Source organism: Cricetulus griseus, chromosome 8 (genome assembly GCF_003668045.3).
Source record: "Cricetulus griseus strain 17A/GY chromosome 8, alternate assembly CriGri-PICRH-1.0, whole genome shotgun sequence".
Taxonomy (NCBI): domain Eukaryota; kingdom Metazoa; phylum Chordata; class Mammalia; order Rodentia; family Cricetidae; genus Cricetulus; species Cricetulus griseus.
In genome coordinates, this window is record NC_048601.1 from 37,943,376 (window position 1) to 37,964,170 (window position 20,795).

The following is a 20,795-nucleotide window of genomic DNA, read 5'->3' on the forward strand; positions in this document are numbered from 1 at the left end:
ATCTTGCCTGTGGAAGAATGAAAGCATTCAACACGATTTCTTCTGGATGACAGAGAGGATGGAATGCATGAGGGTTTGAGAGACTCTCTAAAGTGGAAAGGAAAGCTATTCCTGAAGCCAGGCACAGTCTCAGTTTAACTACCTTATAAAGGCACATTTTCTAAATCTCCTCCAAGGTTGCCTTTTTGGTGAAGGTTGTACTTCCTCACCTAGCATGGGTCCACATCTGGAATTAAGATGCCAGGCATCCCTGGCTCAGCCTCAAAGTGGTAAGGCTTGCACACACCCACACAGTACTCCAAAGGGATAGAAGGAAGTCCTTGGACGCAGTGCTCACTCATTCCTGTGCATGCTGATTCAACACTTACTTATTTCTGATTTATTCATTCATTCATTAATTAATTCAAAAGCATTACTGAGAGTTTCCTAAGTGCCATGCACTGGGCAAATTGGTCAATCACTTTCTTAGGCCCAGATAATGTAGGAGTACAGGGCAGAAAAGTATGTAGTAGGGTAAGTGGAGGCCAGGGAGATGACTGCATATGGTCAGATTATTACCCCCACAATAGTAGGTATCAAAAAGCAAAATGCAAAATACTCTCCAAATTACACAACAATAAGCATTCTCAAGAAATGGTCCATATCTCACTAAGAGGAGCCTGCAATTCCCTGTATTTGTTTAATTAAAGAAAAAAAATTCTTTTTGAAAAACATTGTGCAGCAAAATGAGAACATATTTTAAAAGCATCATCTCTAGTGAACTAGAAATTTGTCTAGGTCAATTAATACAAATCAAAGATGTTAAGTGCCAATATAAGAAATTATCCACTTCTGTCAACAAAGTTGCATGAGATAATTTTTAATAAGCCTTATAACAGACACTATAAATCTACCTCTTCATATTTTTTCTATGGAGAAAACAAAGTATGTAAAAGAGATCTGCAGAAGTTTGATTGTTACATCAAAACTAAGGGATGCATTTCTTTGAACTAAGCTAGGCTGAAGGAGAAAAAAGCTAGCTCAGAACTAAGATCTAAGGGCTGGACTTCCTTGGCTCTGGAAACTATTAACTATGTAATAAAAATGAATAGTTCATTCATTCCAATCTTCACTTTCACTTTTATAAGGATAAAAACTAGGAAATATATAAAGTCCCTTGGCCATAAAATCCACTTGATTCAGGATGAGGGCACAGGCTCACTCATGGTACAGGACAAAAAGTGTAGTCAAAAAGTAACATTAGTCTTCAAGGATTACACAAGGCTCTAGGAAAAACTAACTTAAAGATATTTAAAGAACATAATGCTTTACTTAAATTTTATTTATTAAATACAGAATGACCTTTCACTTCAACCAATTGAAAACGATTGTTGAATACCAGTGTGAATGAGAATTCCTCAAAAGAGGTTGTATATACCAAGAATGATTAGCTATAGTGATGTGAAAATGTTGAAATGTTGTAGGTCCAGAACCTAATTATCTTATTGGTACTAGCGTTAGTCCCCAGAATAGCCAATCCCTTCCCACATATGTATAGGAACTAACATCCTATAACTAATAAATAAAAACCTTGTGTAATATATTAACGTTAACAGACCACTAGCTGCCACCAATCCCAAAGCTAAGAATGTCATCACATAGCACATTAGGCTTATAAGAGAGATTTCTCAATTTTTTGTTATACCCTTTCTGATGTTTTCATTAATGAAAATTGCCTTGATTTCTAACTTTGTTCATTGCATTACTATTAAAACTCCATGAAACTGCTCCCTTGTTGGAACACAGAACATAGGATGACATACAAAGAGCTATGATTTTCTGTCCATGGTCAATCAGGTTTGGCTCCAGAATAAACTTTATTCCCTTGGAGATAAGAGCTTTGTTTTTTGTGTTGACATCAGGAACATCTTTCAAGTTTTTTTTAATCTTCTTTATTAAAAAGCTAGGAAAACATCTCCTTGAAGTTGTAGCTTGATAATGAGGAATTTCAGCATTAAAACATGGTCAGAATGTAAAAGATGTGGTTGTGAAAATTTATCTTTTCTAATTTAGTTTTAGAAACATACTCATTACTAAGGGGGGCGTTAAAGAAATGTGTGCTTTCAAACAAATAACCTACTAGAGACTCTACAAATGCAGGACAGAGGCAGTGATCTTAGGTCTTTCAGAATGGAGATGATATGAGAAGAATAAAAAACAAACAGGAAAATATACAGTCATTCCAAGTTTTATCGAATCCTATAAAAGGAACAGAAATGATGGGATGTTGAAGTAGAGGACTGGAGGAAGGCAGACAGAAGAAAATAAGAGATGCTATGTAAGAAAAGGAGTTGTGGAAAATATCTATTAGGCTGCGTCGTTTCTGATACTCTGTTGCCATGAAGTGACAGCATGACCAAAGCAACTAGTAACTGTTGGATTGCTTACAGTTTCAGAGGGTTAATCCATTCCATTATGGTGGGAAACATGACAGCAGGCAGGCAGGCATGGCACTGGAGTAGAGCAGTAACAAAGGCTGGGCAGTCTGTTCCACAAACAGGAAGCAGAGGGACTGGGACTGGCATGAGATTTGGAAACCTCAAAGCTCAGCACCCCCCAAGACACACCTCCTCCAACAAGGTTACACCTCCTAATTCTTCCTCAACAGTCCACAAGCTAAGAACCAAACATTCAAGCACCCTAACCTATGAAGGCCATTCGTATTCAAACCACCACAGACACAGAAGTTGAGAGTGGAAGAGTTTAAGAAGTCAGCTAATTGAAGGAGTGGAAGAAGTGGGTACTGGGTATCAGGCAAAGCTAATGAAAGTATCAAGACTCTGGTATCAAAAGAGTAGTTTCATTTTTTTTTTTGAGAAATTAAAATAAGATGTGCTGATTTTTTAAAGTGCAGCAGAAGGCATAAAGCAAGGAAGTGGAATGATCTATTTTACATTTTCAATGATTATTCACTCTTTTATGATAAACGGCTGAAGCAAGGCTCCAAGTTGTAGAGAAACCAGAGAGGAGTGAATACTGAAGAGACAGTAAGTACATCTTCATTTTATAAGAAAATTCCCATTGCTTAAGGATAAATAGAATTTGGGGTTCAATATAGAATAATTGGCTAAATTTGCAGCTGGCCTAACAAGAAGAATGTGCAGAGAACACTAACCTAATGGTTTGACCTGACCTCATCTTAGTGAAGTTCTCCATGACACACACGTGATACCATGGTCAACACATACCAGTTATACTGGTGGAGACATAGCCATGACATTTTCTGATGATCCTGAGTTAGGAGGACAATCAATATTTAAGATAATTAAAAATGTATCTAACTTTATGTGGAATCATAACCAGGACCTCACACATGCTGGCAAGCACTCTGCCAACTGGGCTGCACCCTGACCATATTTTTTGTTCTTATGAGACAAAATTTTACTCCATGTCTTATAATCGCCAAGAACTCACTATGTAGCAAAAGGTGGCCCTGAAGTCATGGCCTTGTTCTCCTGCCTTGGCTTCCTAAGTACTGAGAGTTCACGTATCAATCACCATACTAACTTAAGGAAAGCTACCTAAACACTTCTAACACACATAGGGGTTTTGAGCCAGTGGTCTGAGCTCATCTCTAACATTCAGTCCTAGTAGATTGGGAGAGAGAGATTAACATGTCCAGCAGCATTTTCCATACCAGGAAACACATAGGTTTGGATTGGGTGAAAGCTACTCCCACCTGCAAGGAAGGAATTTATAATGTCCCAGAGATACCATTATTTTGGAAGGAGAGGTAAAAAGAAATATATTCAAAACAATTTCAAATGAGATAGAACAAAGGATTACTTCTGAGAAAGGGACATATAATCGAGGAAAATACTATATTCTGAATTTAGTTTAATAACATGAAATATTAGATAAGCTGTAAACTAACAATAAAGTTATACTAGGAGACTAGCACTTTTTGAAAATGAACAGTATGACCACTATATTTGCTGTAGTGGAAGTTCATAGCATGGCTACATTGGCTTCTAGTGTCCTTTGCAAAGGTCACAGCACATGTAAAGACTTGTAGACCTATCTATAGGGCCATAACTTCATAAATGAATTTACACAAGAGTCTGTTGTCCAGAAGATAATTGCCCATTAAATACTCAAAGGAAAGATAAATTATGGGATAAGATATGGTTTCCAGACTAACTAGTTTCATGCAGTAAGAACTGGAAAGGGGCTGGAGAGATGACTCAGCAGTTAAGAACACTGCCTGCTCTTCCAGAAGACCCAGGGACCATTCCCAGAACCTACATGACAGTTTATACATTATATCAGTTCCAACAGATCCAATACTGTCTTCTGGCTTCTGAGGGAATTGTATGCATACAGTATACTGATACACATTCAGACAAAACATCCATAGGCATGAAATGAAATGAATGATTGTCAACAACGATTCTGATGGGTACGTATGTCACTATTGATATAGAATGAGCAAGGTGGGTTTCACATACATTAATGTGAAAATGCTTCAAAAAGTGAAACAAGGAGCTTCTTGGGGAGAACTATTCTATTCTATTCTAGTTAAATAACTATCTTTGAATATAAAATCCTGTCTTCTTAATGTGTTATATAATAAAAAGGCCTGTACTTTTATAAAAGCATACTCTTGAGGGCTGGTAGAAAAGTATTTTTTAAATATTTATTAGAAAGTCAATTTGCTGGTAATAGTATCCTTCTCCCTTTTTGTTGTTAAACGCTTGCTACAAAACCCCCCAAAAAATCAGGGTCACAGAGTTGCAATTTATTGAACCATGAAATTTCCCCCTATGTTGAACACCTACCATTGTATCATTATTTTGTTGGATAAACCTAATGAGACTCATCTGTAATTACTAAAATGTGAGTATAGATACCAGCTTGATTAAACCAGAGGAATATGCAGTTTGGTTCTGTGGCCCTTAATCAGATGTATTACCCTCCTATTATTCTGCTTACCTAAGAAAATTGAAGACTATCTCAGGAGACATATACAAACATGGAGCTCCAGAATTCTATATCTATAAAATTTCTAGAAAATTCATTTCTCAATGAGTAAAAAATGCCACCAAACAGCAATAAAAGATTAAGTGCTGAATATAATAATAGGTATATTTGATATTCTGTTCCCAGAGAGGGTTTTGTTAATGAGAATATTCTACAGTGATACAACCAACAGACTTAGTAATTATGAAAACTTTGATATTAACATACTGCTATACAAGTTGAGATTTTATACAAGGGAATATATAATAATATGCAAATACATACACCTTTAAGATTGTAGCTGAACAGCAATTCTCAAGGTGTCTATAATAGAATGTGTGCTTACAGCTTCTGCCCCTGGATTGTGATTTTCGACTCTTTATTTCTAAAACCTACTTCCCTTCACACATGCAAAGATTTTCTTTAAGTAGCAGTCTTAAGATATGGCAACTTGTTTCTCAGTGTTCTGGTTTGGTATATAAACATATAAGGTGAATAATACTGTACCCCTACTTTTCATTATTGGACTTTAAAACATTTTTTTTACTGTATGGAAGAAAGCCCAGAGAATTGTAGGCTTTACTGGTGAATTGACAACCAACCAAGCTATGCCTCTACTACGAATGGTTAAAATACTTCTTTATGGACTACGAGGTTGCTGATAGTTCAATTACCTATTCACATATGCTCTGTTCAATGTTTGTAGGTGTTGTATGCATGCATTTATTATGTGTAACCTGTAACATGTGTAAACTTATGTCTGTTTAAAGCATCATATAACCAAATGGTCATATAACTGAATGATTACATAGCCACACTATCTCAAGACTTATAAAACATACAGCTTCCCTCTCATGTTTATAGTTCATTAGTCATGTAAAATATTTTCAAAATATGAATAAAAGGTAAAATGTTCATTGCCACACTCAAATACATGAGGTCTTTCAGGAGGTACTGTTTGTAAAGTGTATTCACACAATGTACAAAATCTCAAAGATACATTTGGGGTGCAATATAATTGCTACTTACAAGCAAACTGAAGCTTTGCTTCTCTGCTTACAATTGTTCCAAACGAGTTTGTTGCTATGCACTGGTACGTTCCAGCATCTTGGGTTTTATTGGGGTTATTGATCAACAAGCTGCCTTCAACAACACTGTAGCGGAAATCCATACCAATGTCAACATCTGTTCCATTTAACTTCCACCTATAGTATAAAAATGCCAGTAGATAAAGCCTTGTAATATAAATCAATATTTTTGAATTGTCTAAAATAGATAAAAACTATGAAGACCATAAAATATCATCTGTGAACGTTTTGAAGCATGGTAAATACAAATATTAAAAACTAGCCAGCAATGGTGACATCTTAAGTACTTAGGGAGAAAGAGAGCCGTCCTTTGTGCTAAATCAAACTTTAGCACATGTCCCATGACTACATAGGATACTCTAAATAATTATTTCTTACAGGGGATAAAATTTTCCACATGGTTTACTACATCTTTCTTCAAAAAAGGACTCCTCAATAAAACGTCCTTTTTCTGTTTGGCATCCTAGTTTAAATAGGTATGTCAAGAGGACAGAACATTCCACTTTCAGGGAGACAGCAAAAGAGCTGTTGAAATTTCTGCTGAGTTCTTAACATGCCTGAAGTGCTGCAATGCAAAGGAACTCTGTTGATCTGAGATGCTTTAGGGACCAAATCTGCCTGACCATGGATCAACTGGATGATCTCTTTAGTCACTGCCAGTCAACTGCCCCAGTAAACTACAGACTATTAAATAACCAAAGCAAAGAATGTTTTCTTGTCCTTCTGTTCATTTACTGGGGTCACCTGTGCATCTGACTGTAGCAGCAAGCCCAGTAAATTAGTTTTCTGGGGACTTATATTTCAGCAGGTAAGCTTTGGTATGAATATCTACAATTTTGTTCTCGGAGTCACTAACATCCAAAGAATGAGAGCTTATCTGAGTCAAATTATCTTTCAGGATTCATGGGAATTCATATAAACTTTTGAACTAATATAATTCAATGACTGTTTTCTGATAGCTTGTGAATTACCAAGACTCTCACAGGAGCTGAAAACATACAGAAGATTATAGCACAAAGGAAATTGATTCAAATCAAAAAAGGGAGTAGAAATTGAGAATTATTCATCTTACTTTCTTAAAATAACAAGAGCCATTACCTAAATAGAAATGCGCATGTGTATGCCCACCCATTGGGCAATCCTTTATAATATCCCAGGCATTGTAGTTATGAATGTATAATGTGCTAGAATTTAAATGATAAAATTGTTAGTCTGTTAGCTTCAAATTACACACACATAGGTGGGTCGTGTGCATGCCTGCATGTGTGTGTGTTTGTGTGTGTGTGTGTGTGTGTGTCTTTTAGAGACATGGTCTCATGCCACTCAGGCTGGCCTCAAACTCCCTTGGAATTGAAATAACCCCAAACTCCTGATTCTTCTTCCTTCATCTCCCAAGTGTTGGGACTACAGACTTGAGTCAGTACATGGAACACCAAAGTCAATCTCAGAGGACATGTATGCTGGTGGTGCTCTTTGTTTTAAATTCAGCAGCGGGGAGGTAGAGGCAGGCAGACCCATGTGAATTACAAACCAGCCTGGTCTACATAGCGAGCTTCAGGCCCATGGTTAAATATAGAGACCATCTTAAAAAAAAAAAAAAAAAAAAAGAGCAGAAGGGGGAGGCACACATCTTCCAATGAAATTCCTGCCCATATTTCCAGTCAAGATGTACCATGTTTCATTAGATGTCCGGTGGAAGTTCTCTTATTCCTTCATGCAAAGACTGCTTTTGCCACAAGACAATTTACCTCAACCACTTCCGCATTCTTGCTCTCATCCATCTAGAACTTAACTGTCTAACTGTGCGCAATAAACACTTGTTGAATTGAATGGATTCAGAATTGTGTCTTTCTGGTATATATTTGAGCTGTGAGCATATACACAATTCATGAACCATGCTTGCCTCACCCAGCACCGTCATATGAGTTTACTCCCATCTGTGTCTTTGCAGTGTAAAAATCTAGAAACAGGAGGGCCAGGGAAGTAGACTAGAAGCACAAATAGGACTTAGCTTTTTATGTTTTTGTTTATAAGAAGCTGGATATTAGAAACTGACAGTGTTTTAGGGGCTCTGCAGTAATTCTCTCTGTGCTCTGACACAGACAAGAAAGTAATAAGCAATAAAGAGAACAGCCACGTTACAGCCCAGCGGTGCTAGCTGCACATGAATCTCTAGAACTGACTGCCTGCCCTACACATTTACTGTTAGTCAGCTGATCACGTCTTGGCCATAACTCTCACTTCAAATGATAGCAGAGCAATTTAATATGACAAATCTAAGAACTCAAAGAGGAAATTGCAATATAGTGTGAGCTGCAAGCAGAGTGTGGAATTTGGGAATGGGACCATGTGAGTCTTTTTAGAAGACTGGCTATGGGAATAATGACACCTCTGTAGGTTCGTCGGCACTCGTCACCTCAACCAAAAATGCCGTGCACAAAGTCCGTTCATCTACTTTATGGCCTGCCTTTACATACGAACAGCAACAGGGATGGGATTATTTAGAAAATAAAGTGCTTTATGAGACATGCGATAAAGCAGACATGGTGTTTTACTGCAATGCAGTCAGTGTTCATTCCTATTGACTATGGATTGCATTGAGAATTTCTCATCTCGTAGCATAGTGAAAAGCTCTTGAAAATCTCGCAATTTAGTTTCAGTGTTTGAGGAATCTTTTAAGTATTGGTAATGGAGAGGCAAGGCTCATTTGGAGTAAATAGATTTTCCCAGGGGGCAAGGCAAATTGGTGTCTTGTAAGCTGACTTCTCAATTACTTGGGGGAAGCACAGCTGAATTCTCTTCAGAGAGCAGGGCTGTACACAGGCAAATACGGCCACCTTGAACCTCCCCAAGGCATGTTTCCACAGAGTCTGTACAGATTCAGTGCAGAGAAACCTTCACTGTTAACTGTTTGAACTTGACACTCAGGGAGGGGCAGGTCCTTTCTGACTTGGAATTGGCTCTCTTCAGACTCAGTTGAATACAAACTTCACAGCAAACCAACTCTAACAGGGTGCTTGAAAGCCTCTTCCTTCTAGGAAGGGGTGCTGGGTGAAATAAGTAATGTCACCTGTCCTTAGGGAACTTGAATACAAGAGAAGTTGGCATGAGGCAAAACTTCTTAAATTTTCTGGGTCGGGGTCAATCCTTTCAGAACTGATGGGCAGAAACAATGAAAAGAAAAGGCTCAGTTGAGGGAATAAACGTAAAGAAAAGAGGTCAGTTAGGATGTCTTAGGAAAAACCTGCCGCTGAAGATCCCCGTGGAGCACTCACTTTGGAAATTTTCCTACTTGTTCAACCCCCTGAAAGTCAACACCAAGACTAAGAAAGTTCAGCTAGCAAGGTGTTCGAAAACACCTGATCTCTCTATTCATTCTCTTGCTCTTTCATTCAGCAACAGGGAGTTTTTAAGCTCCTGGGTCCAGACTGCTATTATGTCACAAGAAAACTGCCAGGGGGATTAAGGCAAGCACCAGTGCACTGCCTGGAATGGCTAATGCATTTGATTAAAAGCTCTCCTCAGCTTTCCCTGCAATCTTTAAAAACATAATAGGTTTCTGTTCTATGGCTTGTTTTAAATAACAAGGCAAGCCCCTATATCTAGAAACACAATGTTACAAAGGCAATGTTAATTAAAGGTCACAGTTTGGGGGAAAACAATGCAGCAGCTTGCCAAAAACTGCTGCAGAATTTGTTTTCATTTATAGCTAACATCTGAACTTACCCTTGGCTGTGTGTTCAAAGAGGGATCCATTAACTCGTCATTTATGTATCTGAGCAACTTTGTGCCTTGCATTTGTTTTTACTTTGCAGTGTGTTTTCAAATCATTAACTTAGCCTTGAATTTACTGTATTATACCCAGAAAGATGACGCCTTCTGGCTCGGTCAGGACAGGTTAGGGTTTATAGGTGATGCTCTAGAGTAATTCTTGATACTGTTCTTTCTCTTTCAACATGTCCTGTGTCAGAGGATACCTGGCATGCTCACTTTAATTAGTTGTTGTCTTCTTTCTGGAATGTTCATCCTTTCTTTATCCATGTGGCAAAGCAGTTGGCCTTTCTCAAGGACCTGCAACATCCCCTTTTTTTTGAAGTCTTCACTACATCTACCCACTACTTCTAGTTTTTTTTTTTTTTGTTGTTGTTTTTTTTTAATTCCCTCGAAAGCTGGCAGCTTCATGGGTGCCCCAGCCATGCCATGTCAGGATGCTCGCCCTTTCCATCACTCATTTCCATTCCCCAACTCTAATGTTTTCTCTGTACCCTGTTCCCCAGTATTCCCTGAGCCTGGAAGGTTAGTATAAATGTATTTTATTTACTCTTGCAGTAACTTTATTAGCATTACATTTGAGTATAGTTAAAATAAGTTACATAAAATGTATTTTGAAAGGGATCATGAGATAATGAAGACCTGTGTTTGATAAAGTGAATAGTATTTACTACTGAGGATTCCTGTGATCGCTATGGTTGGAAGCATAACCTTTATCCATGTACAATCTTTAGTTTCATTCTCATCATGTTTTAAGTGATTATTTGTCATGGGTAATTATGAATGTATCACCCCACCTAATGCTAATCTGGCCTATGTGGGCTAAAAGCTTATGAAAATTAACAGAACTAAGAGGTCCCTCTGACCTTCATTCAATTTCTAAGAAGCAGGTGATGAGATTGCCCTGTGGCAAACACCTTTCCGAAGCCAGAGTGGAATGATGAACACAAGCATCCATTGCCCTTTGCCTTTGCTGTGATTTAACTAGTTGCTTCAAGCTCCTGGTACTGTGATTTCCCATTGTGGTGGACCATACCCTTGAACTGGCAACCAAAATAAACCCTTTCTCCCCTGTGTTGCTTCGGTCAGGGTGTTTTACCATAGCAACTAGAAAAATAGCTAATCAAATATTGCTTTCTATTTGGTTACTTGTTTCTTACATTTTGATTTTGGGCAATTCTTGACCTATTCTTAATATCAATTTTTTTTTTTTTTTTTGGTTTTTCGAAACAGGGTTTCTCTGTGTAGCTTTGGAGCCTATCCTGGCACTCACTCTGGAGACCAGGCTGGCCTTGAACTCACAGAGATCCGTCTGCCTCTGCCTCCCGAGTGCTAGGATTAAAGGCGTGCACCACTAACACCTGGCCCTTAATATCAATTCTTTACCAAGGAAAATTTTTACTAAACGCATCATCCTCGGACTTTAGCCTATGGTTTTGCTCAGCTCAGTATCTTCCATCAAACACAATATTTACTATTAAAGAAGTTAAACTTTTTAAAAAATGATTTGTATTTCTCCCTTCATACTGAAAAGTCTTTCCTCCATCAAGGTCATAAATATCCATGCCTGTTTTCTTTCTTCTTTTAAAATGTCCCATTTAGGGCTTTTATTAACCTGAAGTTGATTTTTGTGTGTAACATGAAACAGTGATTCAGTTTTCTTTCTTTCTTTAACCACATGTGCAATCCACTGTCCAGGGCAAGAGTTTTCAAAGTACTTCCATTACTGTCATGAATTTTAACTTTTCTTCTTTTGATTTTCACAAGAAAGTATTCTCTTTATTATCAGGGTTACTGCAATCAATTTTATGTGGAATTACCCTCACATTGCTTTGTTTAATTCTGTCTTCTTGTAGTTCAAGTCTTCTCTCTGGGTTAATTTTTATCCCATCTCAAAGATGTCTTTTAGAATTTTCTTAAGTGAGAGTGAGTAGCCATCAAAATAAAATGTTTGTCTGCCTACAGAAATGCATATTCTCTTCTCCTTTATAGGAATTTCTAATTAACACATAAAATTTACACATATTTATAGGGAATAATTTGAAAATTTGTCATATGTGCAAGATACAATATCGAATTAGTGTACTCTGCCGTTCATGTTTAGAATGTTAAAATGAGTATTTTATTTATTTATTTATTCTTATTAAAACTATTTTTAATTTAAAAATTGTCATTACACTAATTTAAATATTTTTGAGACAGGTCCTCATGTACCCCAAGCTGACCACAAACTGCTTAGATATTTGGAGGCAATCTTGAACTTTTTTTTTATTTTTCCTCTGTAGTGGCTTGCAAATTGTGGCCTTACAGTTGTGCACCACCCTGTCTCTGCTTCTGGGTGTCAAATTCAGGGCTTCATACACACTGGATAACCACTCCAGCAAATGAACTACATCCCAGATAAGAAGAAAGGAAGGGAAGAAATTGTTTTATTATTATTGCTTATTTTATTATCCTAAGTACTGTATGTTGAATCTAGGGCCTCATCCATGCCATGCAATTATACCATCACAAGTACATTCCCAATCTTCTAGTCATTGTCAGATACGTGATAAATTGTCATAATCCATCTTTAATGTAGAAAGTTACAAGCTAGCCCACCTTTCTGTATTTTCTTTCATGTTTCCCAACCTCTCTCTATTCTCTGCCCCTTCTTCCTTCATGTTCTCTGGCAACCACTCACGAATTTCTATAAGATCAATACTTTAGCTTCGACATAGAGGTAAGAACATGAAGTATCATTCTATGTCTGGCTTATTTCATTTAATGTAATGTCCTGCAGTACCACCCACAGTGTGAGAATGACAGGACAGGTTTCATTCTTTTTGTGACTGAATAATCTTTCATTATGTATGAATAACATTTTCTTCACCCTTTTATCTGTTGATGTGTACCTCAGTAGATTCTGTATTTTACTGGTTTATTTTTGTTTTGTTTTTGTTTTTTTTTTTTTGGTACTGATAAAGCTGCAGTGAACAGTAGACAGTTTTAATTATTGTTGCAAATTCTGACCCTTCTAACAGTTGTTTCTGCCTTTTTCTTTTCTGCCTTTCATTCTGGAACTCAAGATGGCTGACTCAGATCAAGTTCCTCCTCCTCCTTCCAGGCCTCCACCTCCCCTCCACATTGGGCTCCTCTTCACCTCTTTCTGATGCCTTGGGTTGATCTCTGCATGTCTGTTATCCACTTTAACAATTCTTTTTATAGACTCATTACATTTCATTTGAAAACTACTGAGACTCAAGGTCTAAAAGAAATGATTCCCAATACTTTATTGTTTTGGGAGCAGGAATCTAATACTTAGTGTTAACATTCATTCTAAATGTGGAATCCTTGTATCTCTCTGGCTCATTTCGGGAAAATGCTCACTTGTTACAGACTCCTGGAAGTCTAGGCTTTGTCTTACAACTCTGGTCCTGGTGAGGTTGCATAAAATAGATTAAGATCGTATTTGTCAAAGTGGCAAATACTGATGGTTGTAAATCCATTTATTCTTCGACACATGCACTTCCTATTTTCATACTAGCTTACTGAAAAAATTTTAAAAAATGTATTTTTATTAAATCTATGTTCTTTGGAATTGTTAGTTTTCAAAGGGAAGGTCATTCAGGGTATTCAATCCTTAATCCTGTCAGAAAAATGTTCGGCACTCTTTTTTTTTTATGAAAGAATCTTTTCTTCATGTATCTCAGAGTACCTTATAATGTCTGTCTAAAAACTCTTTCCTCTTCAGTAATCTTTGAGTAGTTGCTATAATTTCAATAATACAAACTATATGCACGAAAAACATTGTTTCTTGGGGACCAGGATCTCACTATATAGTCCTGGGTGGCCTGAAACTCACTATATAGACCAGACTGGCCTTGAGTTCACAGGCTGAAGACAGACTCTTAAATCAACAAACCTGATGTGAGGTTTTGGATTCCCTTTAACTTCACAACTGAGTTTCACTTTCTTCTCCTCGGAATCCAAAGGAAACATTATATGACTTGGTTCTTGAACAAAAACTGGGCCATGCAGGGTGTAATCATCTGAAAGAAGAAGAGAAAGGGTCTGCATTGAAGACCATCTTTCTAACTGGAGCAATGTTCAGGATCAATACCACAATGAAAAAAAAATAACAAACAAAAACCAGTGATGCCCAAGATTCTATTTCACTTTCAGGATGAAATTTCCCATTGAACCATAACCTCCTACCGGTATTAATGAAGCTAAAACAGGGCTTCCCTGTCACATGCTGATCATTTTTTTTTTTCACTAACAGCTTCCAGACACAAGCTGCCTGGCATCTCCTCTACAACTGTCTATGCTTTATTGTTTCATCTGCTTTGGCCCTGTCTTCTATTTTGTTCACATTGTGCTTCCTACATCCCTTTTGTGCTGCTGTCATTTTGGAAGGCTATCCAATGTCACAAACTTAACAATTTCTCCCTTTGTAATTAAAGGCTGTAATTGGAAACAATAACGACATTATTAAGAAAATAAAATATATTAATAATAAGGAATGGCTCTATATTGAAGACATACAAGCCTACTTAAATCTTTATTGAACACACACACACACACACAAACACACATACACACACACACACACACACACACACACACACACACACACGAAGCCTACTTAAAATTATAGTGCAGGCAAATAAAGAATAAATTTGTATTTCTGATTCCTAAAATGATCTATAGCAAGCTGATCATGTGCTTGGTAACAGCAAAGGCAAACCGCTATGCATTTCCAAATCTTGTTATTGAAGAAGAAAGACTAGATGTGTGACAGTCATTTTGTCATGGAATAGTAACAAAGCCCTTAGAATAAGCTGCATACCTGTGCAGAGTATGCAGAGTATACATGTACAAACATTGGTCAAATTACACATCATTATGTATGTCCATGGAAAATTCATAGGATTTCCATTTTTCAAAAACATGTCCAAATTCTATCCTTTCTGCCAGGTTTTTAGACCTTTATCTTTTTTACAACCATATACTGTTAAAGATGATTTTCCTATAAGATGCCTATCTTTTTCTATCAAGGCATTGAAGCTTTTCTTTACCTTTCTGTGAATCATAGTTTCTTAAGAGATTGATGACTGGTTTTGTGAGTCAACTTGATACAAGATAGAGTCTTCAGAGAGAAAGAAAGTTGAGGAAATGCCTCCATGAGATCCAGTTGTAAGGCATTTTCTCAATTGTTGATCAATGAGAGGGCTCAGCCCATCGTGGGTGGTGCCATCCCTGGGTTTGTGTGGTCCTGGGTTCTATAAGAAAGCAGGCTGAGCAAGTCAAGGGAAGCAAGCCAGTAAGCAGCACCCCTCCATAGCCTCTACATCAGCTCCTGCCTCCAGGATCTTGCCCTGTTTGCATAACCTTCCTGACTTCCTTTGGTGATGAACAGCAATGTGGAAGTGTAAGCCAAATAAACCCTTTCCTCCCCAACTTGCTTTCTGGGCATGGCGTTTCCTCACAGTAACAGAAACCCTAACTATGACTTACATTTTGACTCCCCATGTGGTGGTAAGTACAGTTGTCCATAAGAATATGTCTTAGTTATTTATTTATTTATTGTTTAACAAATATTTCATCAGCCTATGTTGGCATTGCCTGACAAAGAGGGAGACAGAAACACTACTGGCTATATGGTGACACGATAAATATCACCACCCTGCTATCAAGAGTTCATTCCACTTTCAGGCATGATTATCTTAAAGTGTTAAGAAGTGTAATTTCTGGTCTGGAAAACCTATGTCAACAGTTTTTACTCATGGGTGATAATTCCATACAGAACTCATTCAGGTGAATTGGGACAGAGGAATATAAATCAAGATGATTTGGGGATTAAGTGAAGTCTGGCAAGATCATTTATTTTTAGTTCAGACATCAAAAATTAATGCTTCCTGTTAAGGTTGAGACATAAAGAAAATAAGGGGGACAAGATCACTGAGTAGAATTATATTTTATTCCAGAGATGTAAGGACCACATATGCCTTTGATGTAAGAAGATGCAGAATGAGGTTTCAAGAAGACCATGAACTATAATTCAATGCCTCTTTCAGTTCCTAAGTTTAGGACCACTTGGAAACCACCAGTCTCACTGTGCAATAAGTTGCTATAAAATAATGACACTGAACTACGTCAATCATCTTAGACTGACTATTAATGGGAAAGATGAATATTTGCTCACAAACACATATGTATACTTAGAAAATGTGCATTGTCAACAATATTATATATCATTGTGCTCCCACTTTCCTTTCTCCTGATTCTGTATGTAAAAACTCATCAATGAGAAATTTAAGCAAAGAATATAGGAGTTATGAAAGAAAACAGAAGCACAGAATAAAAGCATACATTAGTGAAGTTTTAAATGGTTGTGCATTAAAGCCATATATTTCAGGATCCAGATATTAATGCCCCACATTTTCAACAATTGCACAGATATTTTCAAAACAAATTTAGATTACTTGTCAAGGGTCAGCTCATTCTAACTATAGATAATTTAGTAAATGTTCGGCACATATATTTTGATAAAAAGCATTTTTTAACAAGATCACAGAGACAGCAGCAAGTGTGGTACATTTTTCTCTAAGGGAGAAATATTTCTATTGTTGTCCCCAATTCCAAAATTATGTGTGTGTATATATAATATCAATCATCTCAATTCATCGGTGCTCCCTGATTTGAATTTCACACAAAAATATACAGTCTATTACCAGTAATTCCAAATAGGAATAAATCATAATAATGATTACCCAGGATGCAGCTGGAAGGCTGTGGATTAACATCTGTACTATTTCTCAATGTAGCCAAGCCATATTTAAATAACAAAAGGATATTTTTTCTGTGTATTTTGTAATAAGAATTGATAATAATGATGTGTTGCATTGGCTATAAATAACACATTGTCTAAAGTTTTATTTTCTCTTAGTTAACCAACTACACTGCCTGGAAATTAACATTATCCTACAGGGGACCAAATTTCAGCACTGATGTAAGGAAATGGGAAGCTTTTAGTGCTTGGACTGTTTGGTTTCATGATGTACATGGAGAGATTTGATCATCCTTAGCAGTCTGCATGTAGGAAGCAGGCAGCTTAGCTTTAAACCTTTAGACTTCAGTCACCAATGTGTTTGAGGAACAAAAGAAGTGTTTTGCTTCAACCAAACTGTGGGTGCCAGCTTTCAGGAAATAAAGACACAAGAGGAGACTTCAGGAAGCATCCAAGTCTAGTGTAAGTGCACTGGTCACAAAGATACTCTCGAGTCTCTTGAAAGCCCACAGAAATTCTGTGTTTGCCATCTTCACAGAGTAGAAGATAAAGTTCATCCTTAGATCTTTCACAGAAGCTGTTCTGTGTCACTAGAAGAATGAAAGTGAGTTTAGTCTAAAAAAGTAAAGGGACATTTTAGCAAATGGTAGAGGCGTTGGTGTTAAAGCCAGGTTACAGAGCATGTGTATTCATTCTAACCATGTCAGTTTTGTGTTACTAAGTCTCAGCCTGACGGGCTGTACCAGAAGAGACTAGCTTTCACAAACTAGATTTAACTTCATTCCCTGGGTGATTGTCTTTTAACATTTTTTAAGACTTACTTTATGGGTGATTTCCATGCATGTATGTATGTATACCATATTCTGGCTTAGTAAGGAAGCCAGAGAGGGTATCAGATCCCTTGGAACTGGAGTTGCAGGCAGTTGTGACCTGCCAACTGAACCAGGGTCCTCTGCAAGGGCAGCCATGTTCTTAACTGCTCCTTCCCAGCTCTTTGGGTGATTTTCTTGCACACTAAAATTTGAGAAGTAAAAACCCAGACCTTGTTGTTCCTAGCTCTCCATTTTCCCAGAACAACACTTCAGGCAATGCTGACTTCAGATTTACTCTCAGATGTTTTCCTTGCAAAAGCTCTAACCAACATTCTTAGCTTGATGAAATTAGAGAGGCAAATTTAGTGCATACTTGGACTCATTGTCAAAAGGGAAGCATCAAAGGAGGATGGAAAACTACAAAACTGAGCCTCACAAAGAAAATGGATGGCTGAGCCCCGTGGTTCAAGACTGCTATTGTAGAACTCTGGAGTCAGAGGCATGGTAGCTACAAATTTTAGTCCAGAACAGGTTACCTACAAAGTTTGAAGCTAGCATGTGCTACATAATGAGACTCTAACTCAAAGCAGCAACAGTAAAAAAGTGAAATGAAATGAAAGAAAAGGAAAGCAAGCAGAAAAGAAAAATGGACATATTTGTTAAGGCCTAGAACAAAAGTCGTACAAATGGACTCCTTCCTCTAGATATTCATAACTTCGGATTGTTAAGCATGAGGCTTCCTAGAGAGCCACACTGAGTCGATGAAGAATAGGATCTTTGGGGAGACCACATTAATAAACAGACTTATAGAAGTGTTTTGTTCTTACACACAGTATAAGTAACAGTGCACTCACCATTATAAGTTCTTAGTAAACATTTTCTTTTTATTTAAGGACAGGATATAAGACTAATGCTTTATGTCTGGTTTCTCCCCCAAAAGAAAAGTTACCCGAAAATCTCACTGCCCTTGGAGACATAGGAAGAAAGTTCTCTCTGGTGTAAGGGAGCAATACATTATAATATCCTTGGAATTCCTGAAAAATTGTGGTTAAGGACAATGGTCTTATTAGTTTAGTACATTGATAGAACCCCCAGTTTTGTAGATTTCATGTGGATGTTGATATGATAAAGCATGGTTTCCCTGAGCTATTTTCTTCTGATTGAAGAATCACAAGACTCACTTCTGTCATAGTAACAGTTTCAAATATAGATGTCAGGTACTTAGAGACCCATTCTGCTAAAAATCACCAAGTATCCATATGACTCTGTAGATGTCTAATGGGTAACCAGAACCAGGATAAAACCTTGGCCTCTCTGCCTTCATTTTGCATCTTCTTTTCTACCATAAACTCCAGGTCAGATCCCATTCAACTCTGCACATAAACATATTAATCACTTGACAATCTAAAAACAAACAAAAAATTAGAATGCTGAGGAGCCTTAAATTTATCCTCATCTCTCTGAATTTTCTTCAAACTGAATACAACAAGAGTACTGAAGAACTTATATGTGCCAGTAATAGCAAGGCTTGTGGAAGTTCCCCCTAGGATGGAACTTCTCCCTACATGGGAGAAATTATCCCATGATGAGAACTTAGCAGAAGCAATCATCTCAGGATGAGAACTGAACTGTGTCTGGAAACAGCCGGCTCTCACAGGACACATGGATCTGAGATCATGAACAATTGAACCACAGTATGACAAAGTCTGTTTTTGCATACTCATTTTGGCTCTTTGACATTGGCCCTCTGTTATATGAATGTGAGATTCTAGAAGTATCCTGAAGACTGGGAGGCTGGTCCTCATCCTTTGTAGTATGGCCATACTGAATGTAAAGTCTTGTCTTGATCTTCCTCAGCCACAGCCCTCTTTTGACTCTCTAGATGGCAAGTGGCAGAGCCTGGCTTGGTAGAACTCCCGGAGTTAGACCTGTGGCCTGGGACTCTAGTAACAATACTACAGATGTTCCTGGACTTTTTCCTAGTCAACAACATCTTTGCAATGAGAAGGCAGAAAATCTATCCTCTTCTAATGTTTCAATAAAGATTTAGAAACTCTTGAAATTTATGTGAGAGGAACACAACAACAAGAAAACAGTCTCAGGACCAGAAAGTTGTTCAAGTAAAGGTTGGGATAAGATGCATAGACACCAACCTTTTCTTCTTTCGTGCATAAATCCTGAAGACTATTAAAAAGAATTGCTCTCAGCCAGGTTTCTCAAATTCCCTTTTCCAGATAATCCCTTTATCATTTTGAACTATAATTTTTACAAAGAAAAGAAGTCAATGCATTTTTTTGAGAAAAGGAAAAGTCAGTATGTTTATCCACAAATATAACAGTTTCTCCCATAAGCTTTTCAGAAGTAAAATAGAGTATTAGAAATAATCTCAATTTGTAGAATACAAAAGAGATGCAAAGAAAGAGAAGAATTAAATTATTCAATGTTACTTAATTACAATTTTATAAGCATGTGCTAGATCCATTATTGGAATGAAGACAACTTATTTTTGTGTGAAAAATAGCCTCCTAAGAAATCCAATAACAAAGCACCACTCCACAAGTAGGTGTCACATAATTTATGTGCATTTTGGGGATATCTATTGTGTCCATTTCTTCCTATCCCTATGATCTTGCCACAGAAAAGTATCTTTCTTACTACTCAGGCTGCCAGCATGAAGGTTGGCAAGGGGATTGTAATGGATGAAGCTAGCCTGAGGTTTCCCAGGGCTGAACAGAATAAAATAACTCTAAGTCCCTGGTAATGGATAAGTCAAGGAAGCAAGGCAAAAACCCCAGATATCAAGTTTTGCAGAACAAGTACAGAGGAAAATCTGGATTCTAGTGTGTGGCCATTGAGGAGAACACACCCATAAGGCAGCACCAACAAGAAGGAAATTCACCACCAGGGCTGGATGCAGGTCTTTTATTTATCAGAGCATCTGTGAGCAATTTGAAAAATGTAGCTGAGATAAGAGTGAAGGAATAAAGAGGGGAGAAACAAATGAGGAAACAGGTCCAATCTGAAAATTGAACATTTCATAGAAAGCAACTGAGCAGAAACTAAAATGTGAAGCTTGTCTATCATTTCCTAAAGTGTGGCTGATGGCCTCTCATGTCACTGTTGTCTTTGTAAAGAGTGCTTGTTAAAAAGATGATTCCTGAACCCTTCTGGACTTTCTTATCATGAATCACAAAATACTACGTTAGTAAATACCCCTGTTGAGTCTTGTGAATTATGTTCCAAAACTCATATTTAAACATATGAATTGAGCACCACATTGCCTTCATTCTTTTTTTCCCATTTTTTTTAAATTAGAAATAAGATTGTTTTACATGTCAATCCTAGTTTCCTCGC

At 37.4% G+C, this 20,795-nt stretch overlaps 1 protein-coding gene across 1 annotated transcript in view; it reads right to left on the reverse strand.

The window, feature by feature from the left end:
* The window catches only part of Cntn4 (contactin 4), a 341,374-nt gene extending 327,458 nt beyond the window's left edge, over positions 1-13,916 (reverse strand). Inside the window, exons 1-2 of the mRNA XM_035449031.1 lie at positions 13,762-13,916; positions 6,028-6,203 (exon numbers count right to left, since the gene is read on the reverse strand). Coding sequence (XP_035304922.1) covers positions 6,028-6,203; positions 13,762-13,916 — 331 coding nt within the window. The remainder of the gene's footprint in view (positions 1-6,027; positions 6,204-13,761) is intronic.
* Positions 13,917-20,795: the final 6,879 nt, after the last annotated feature.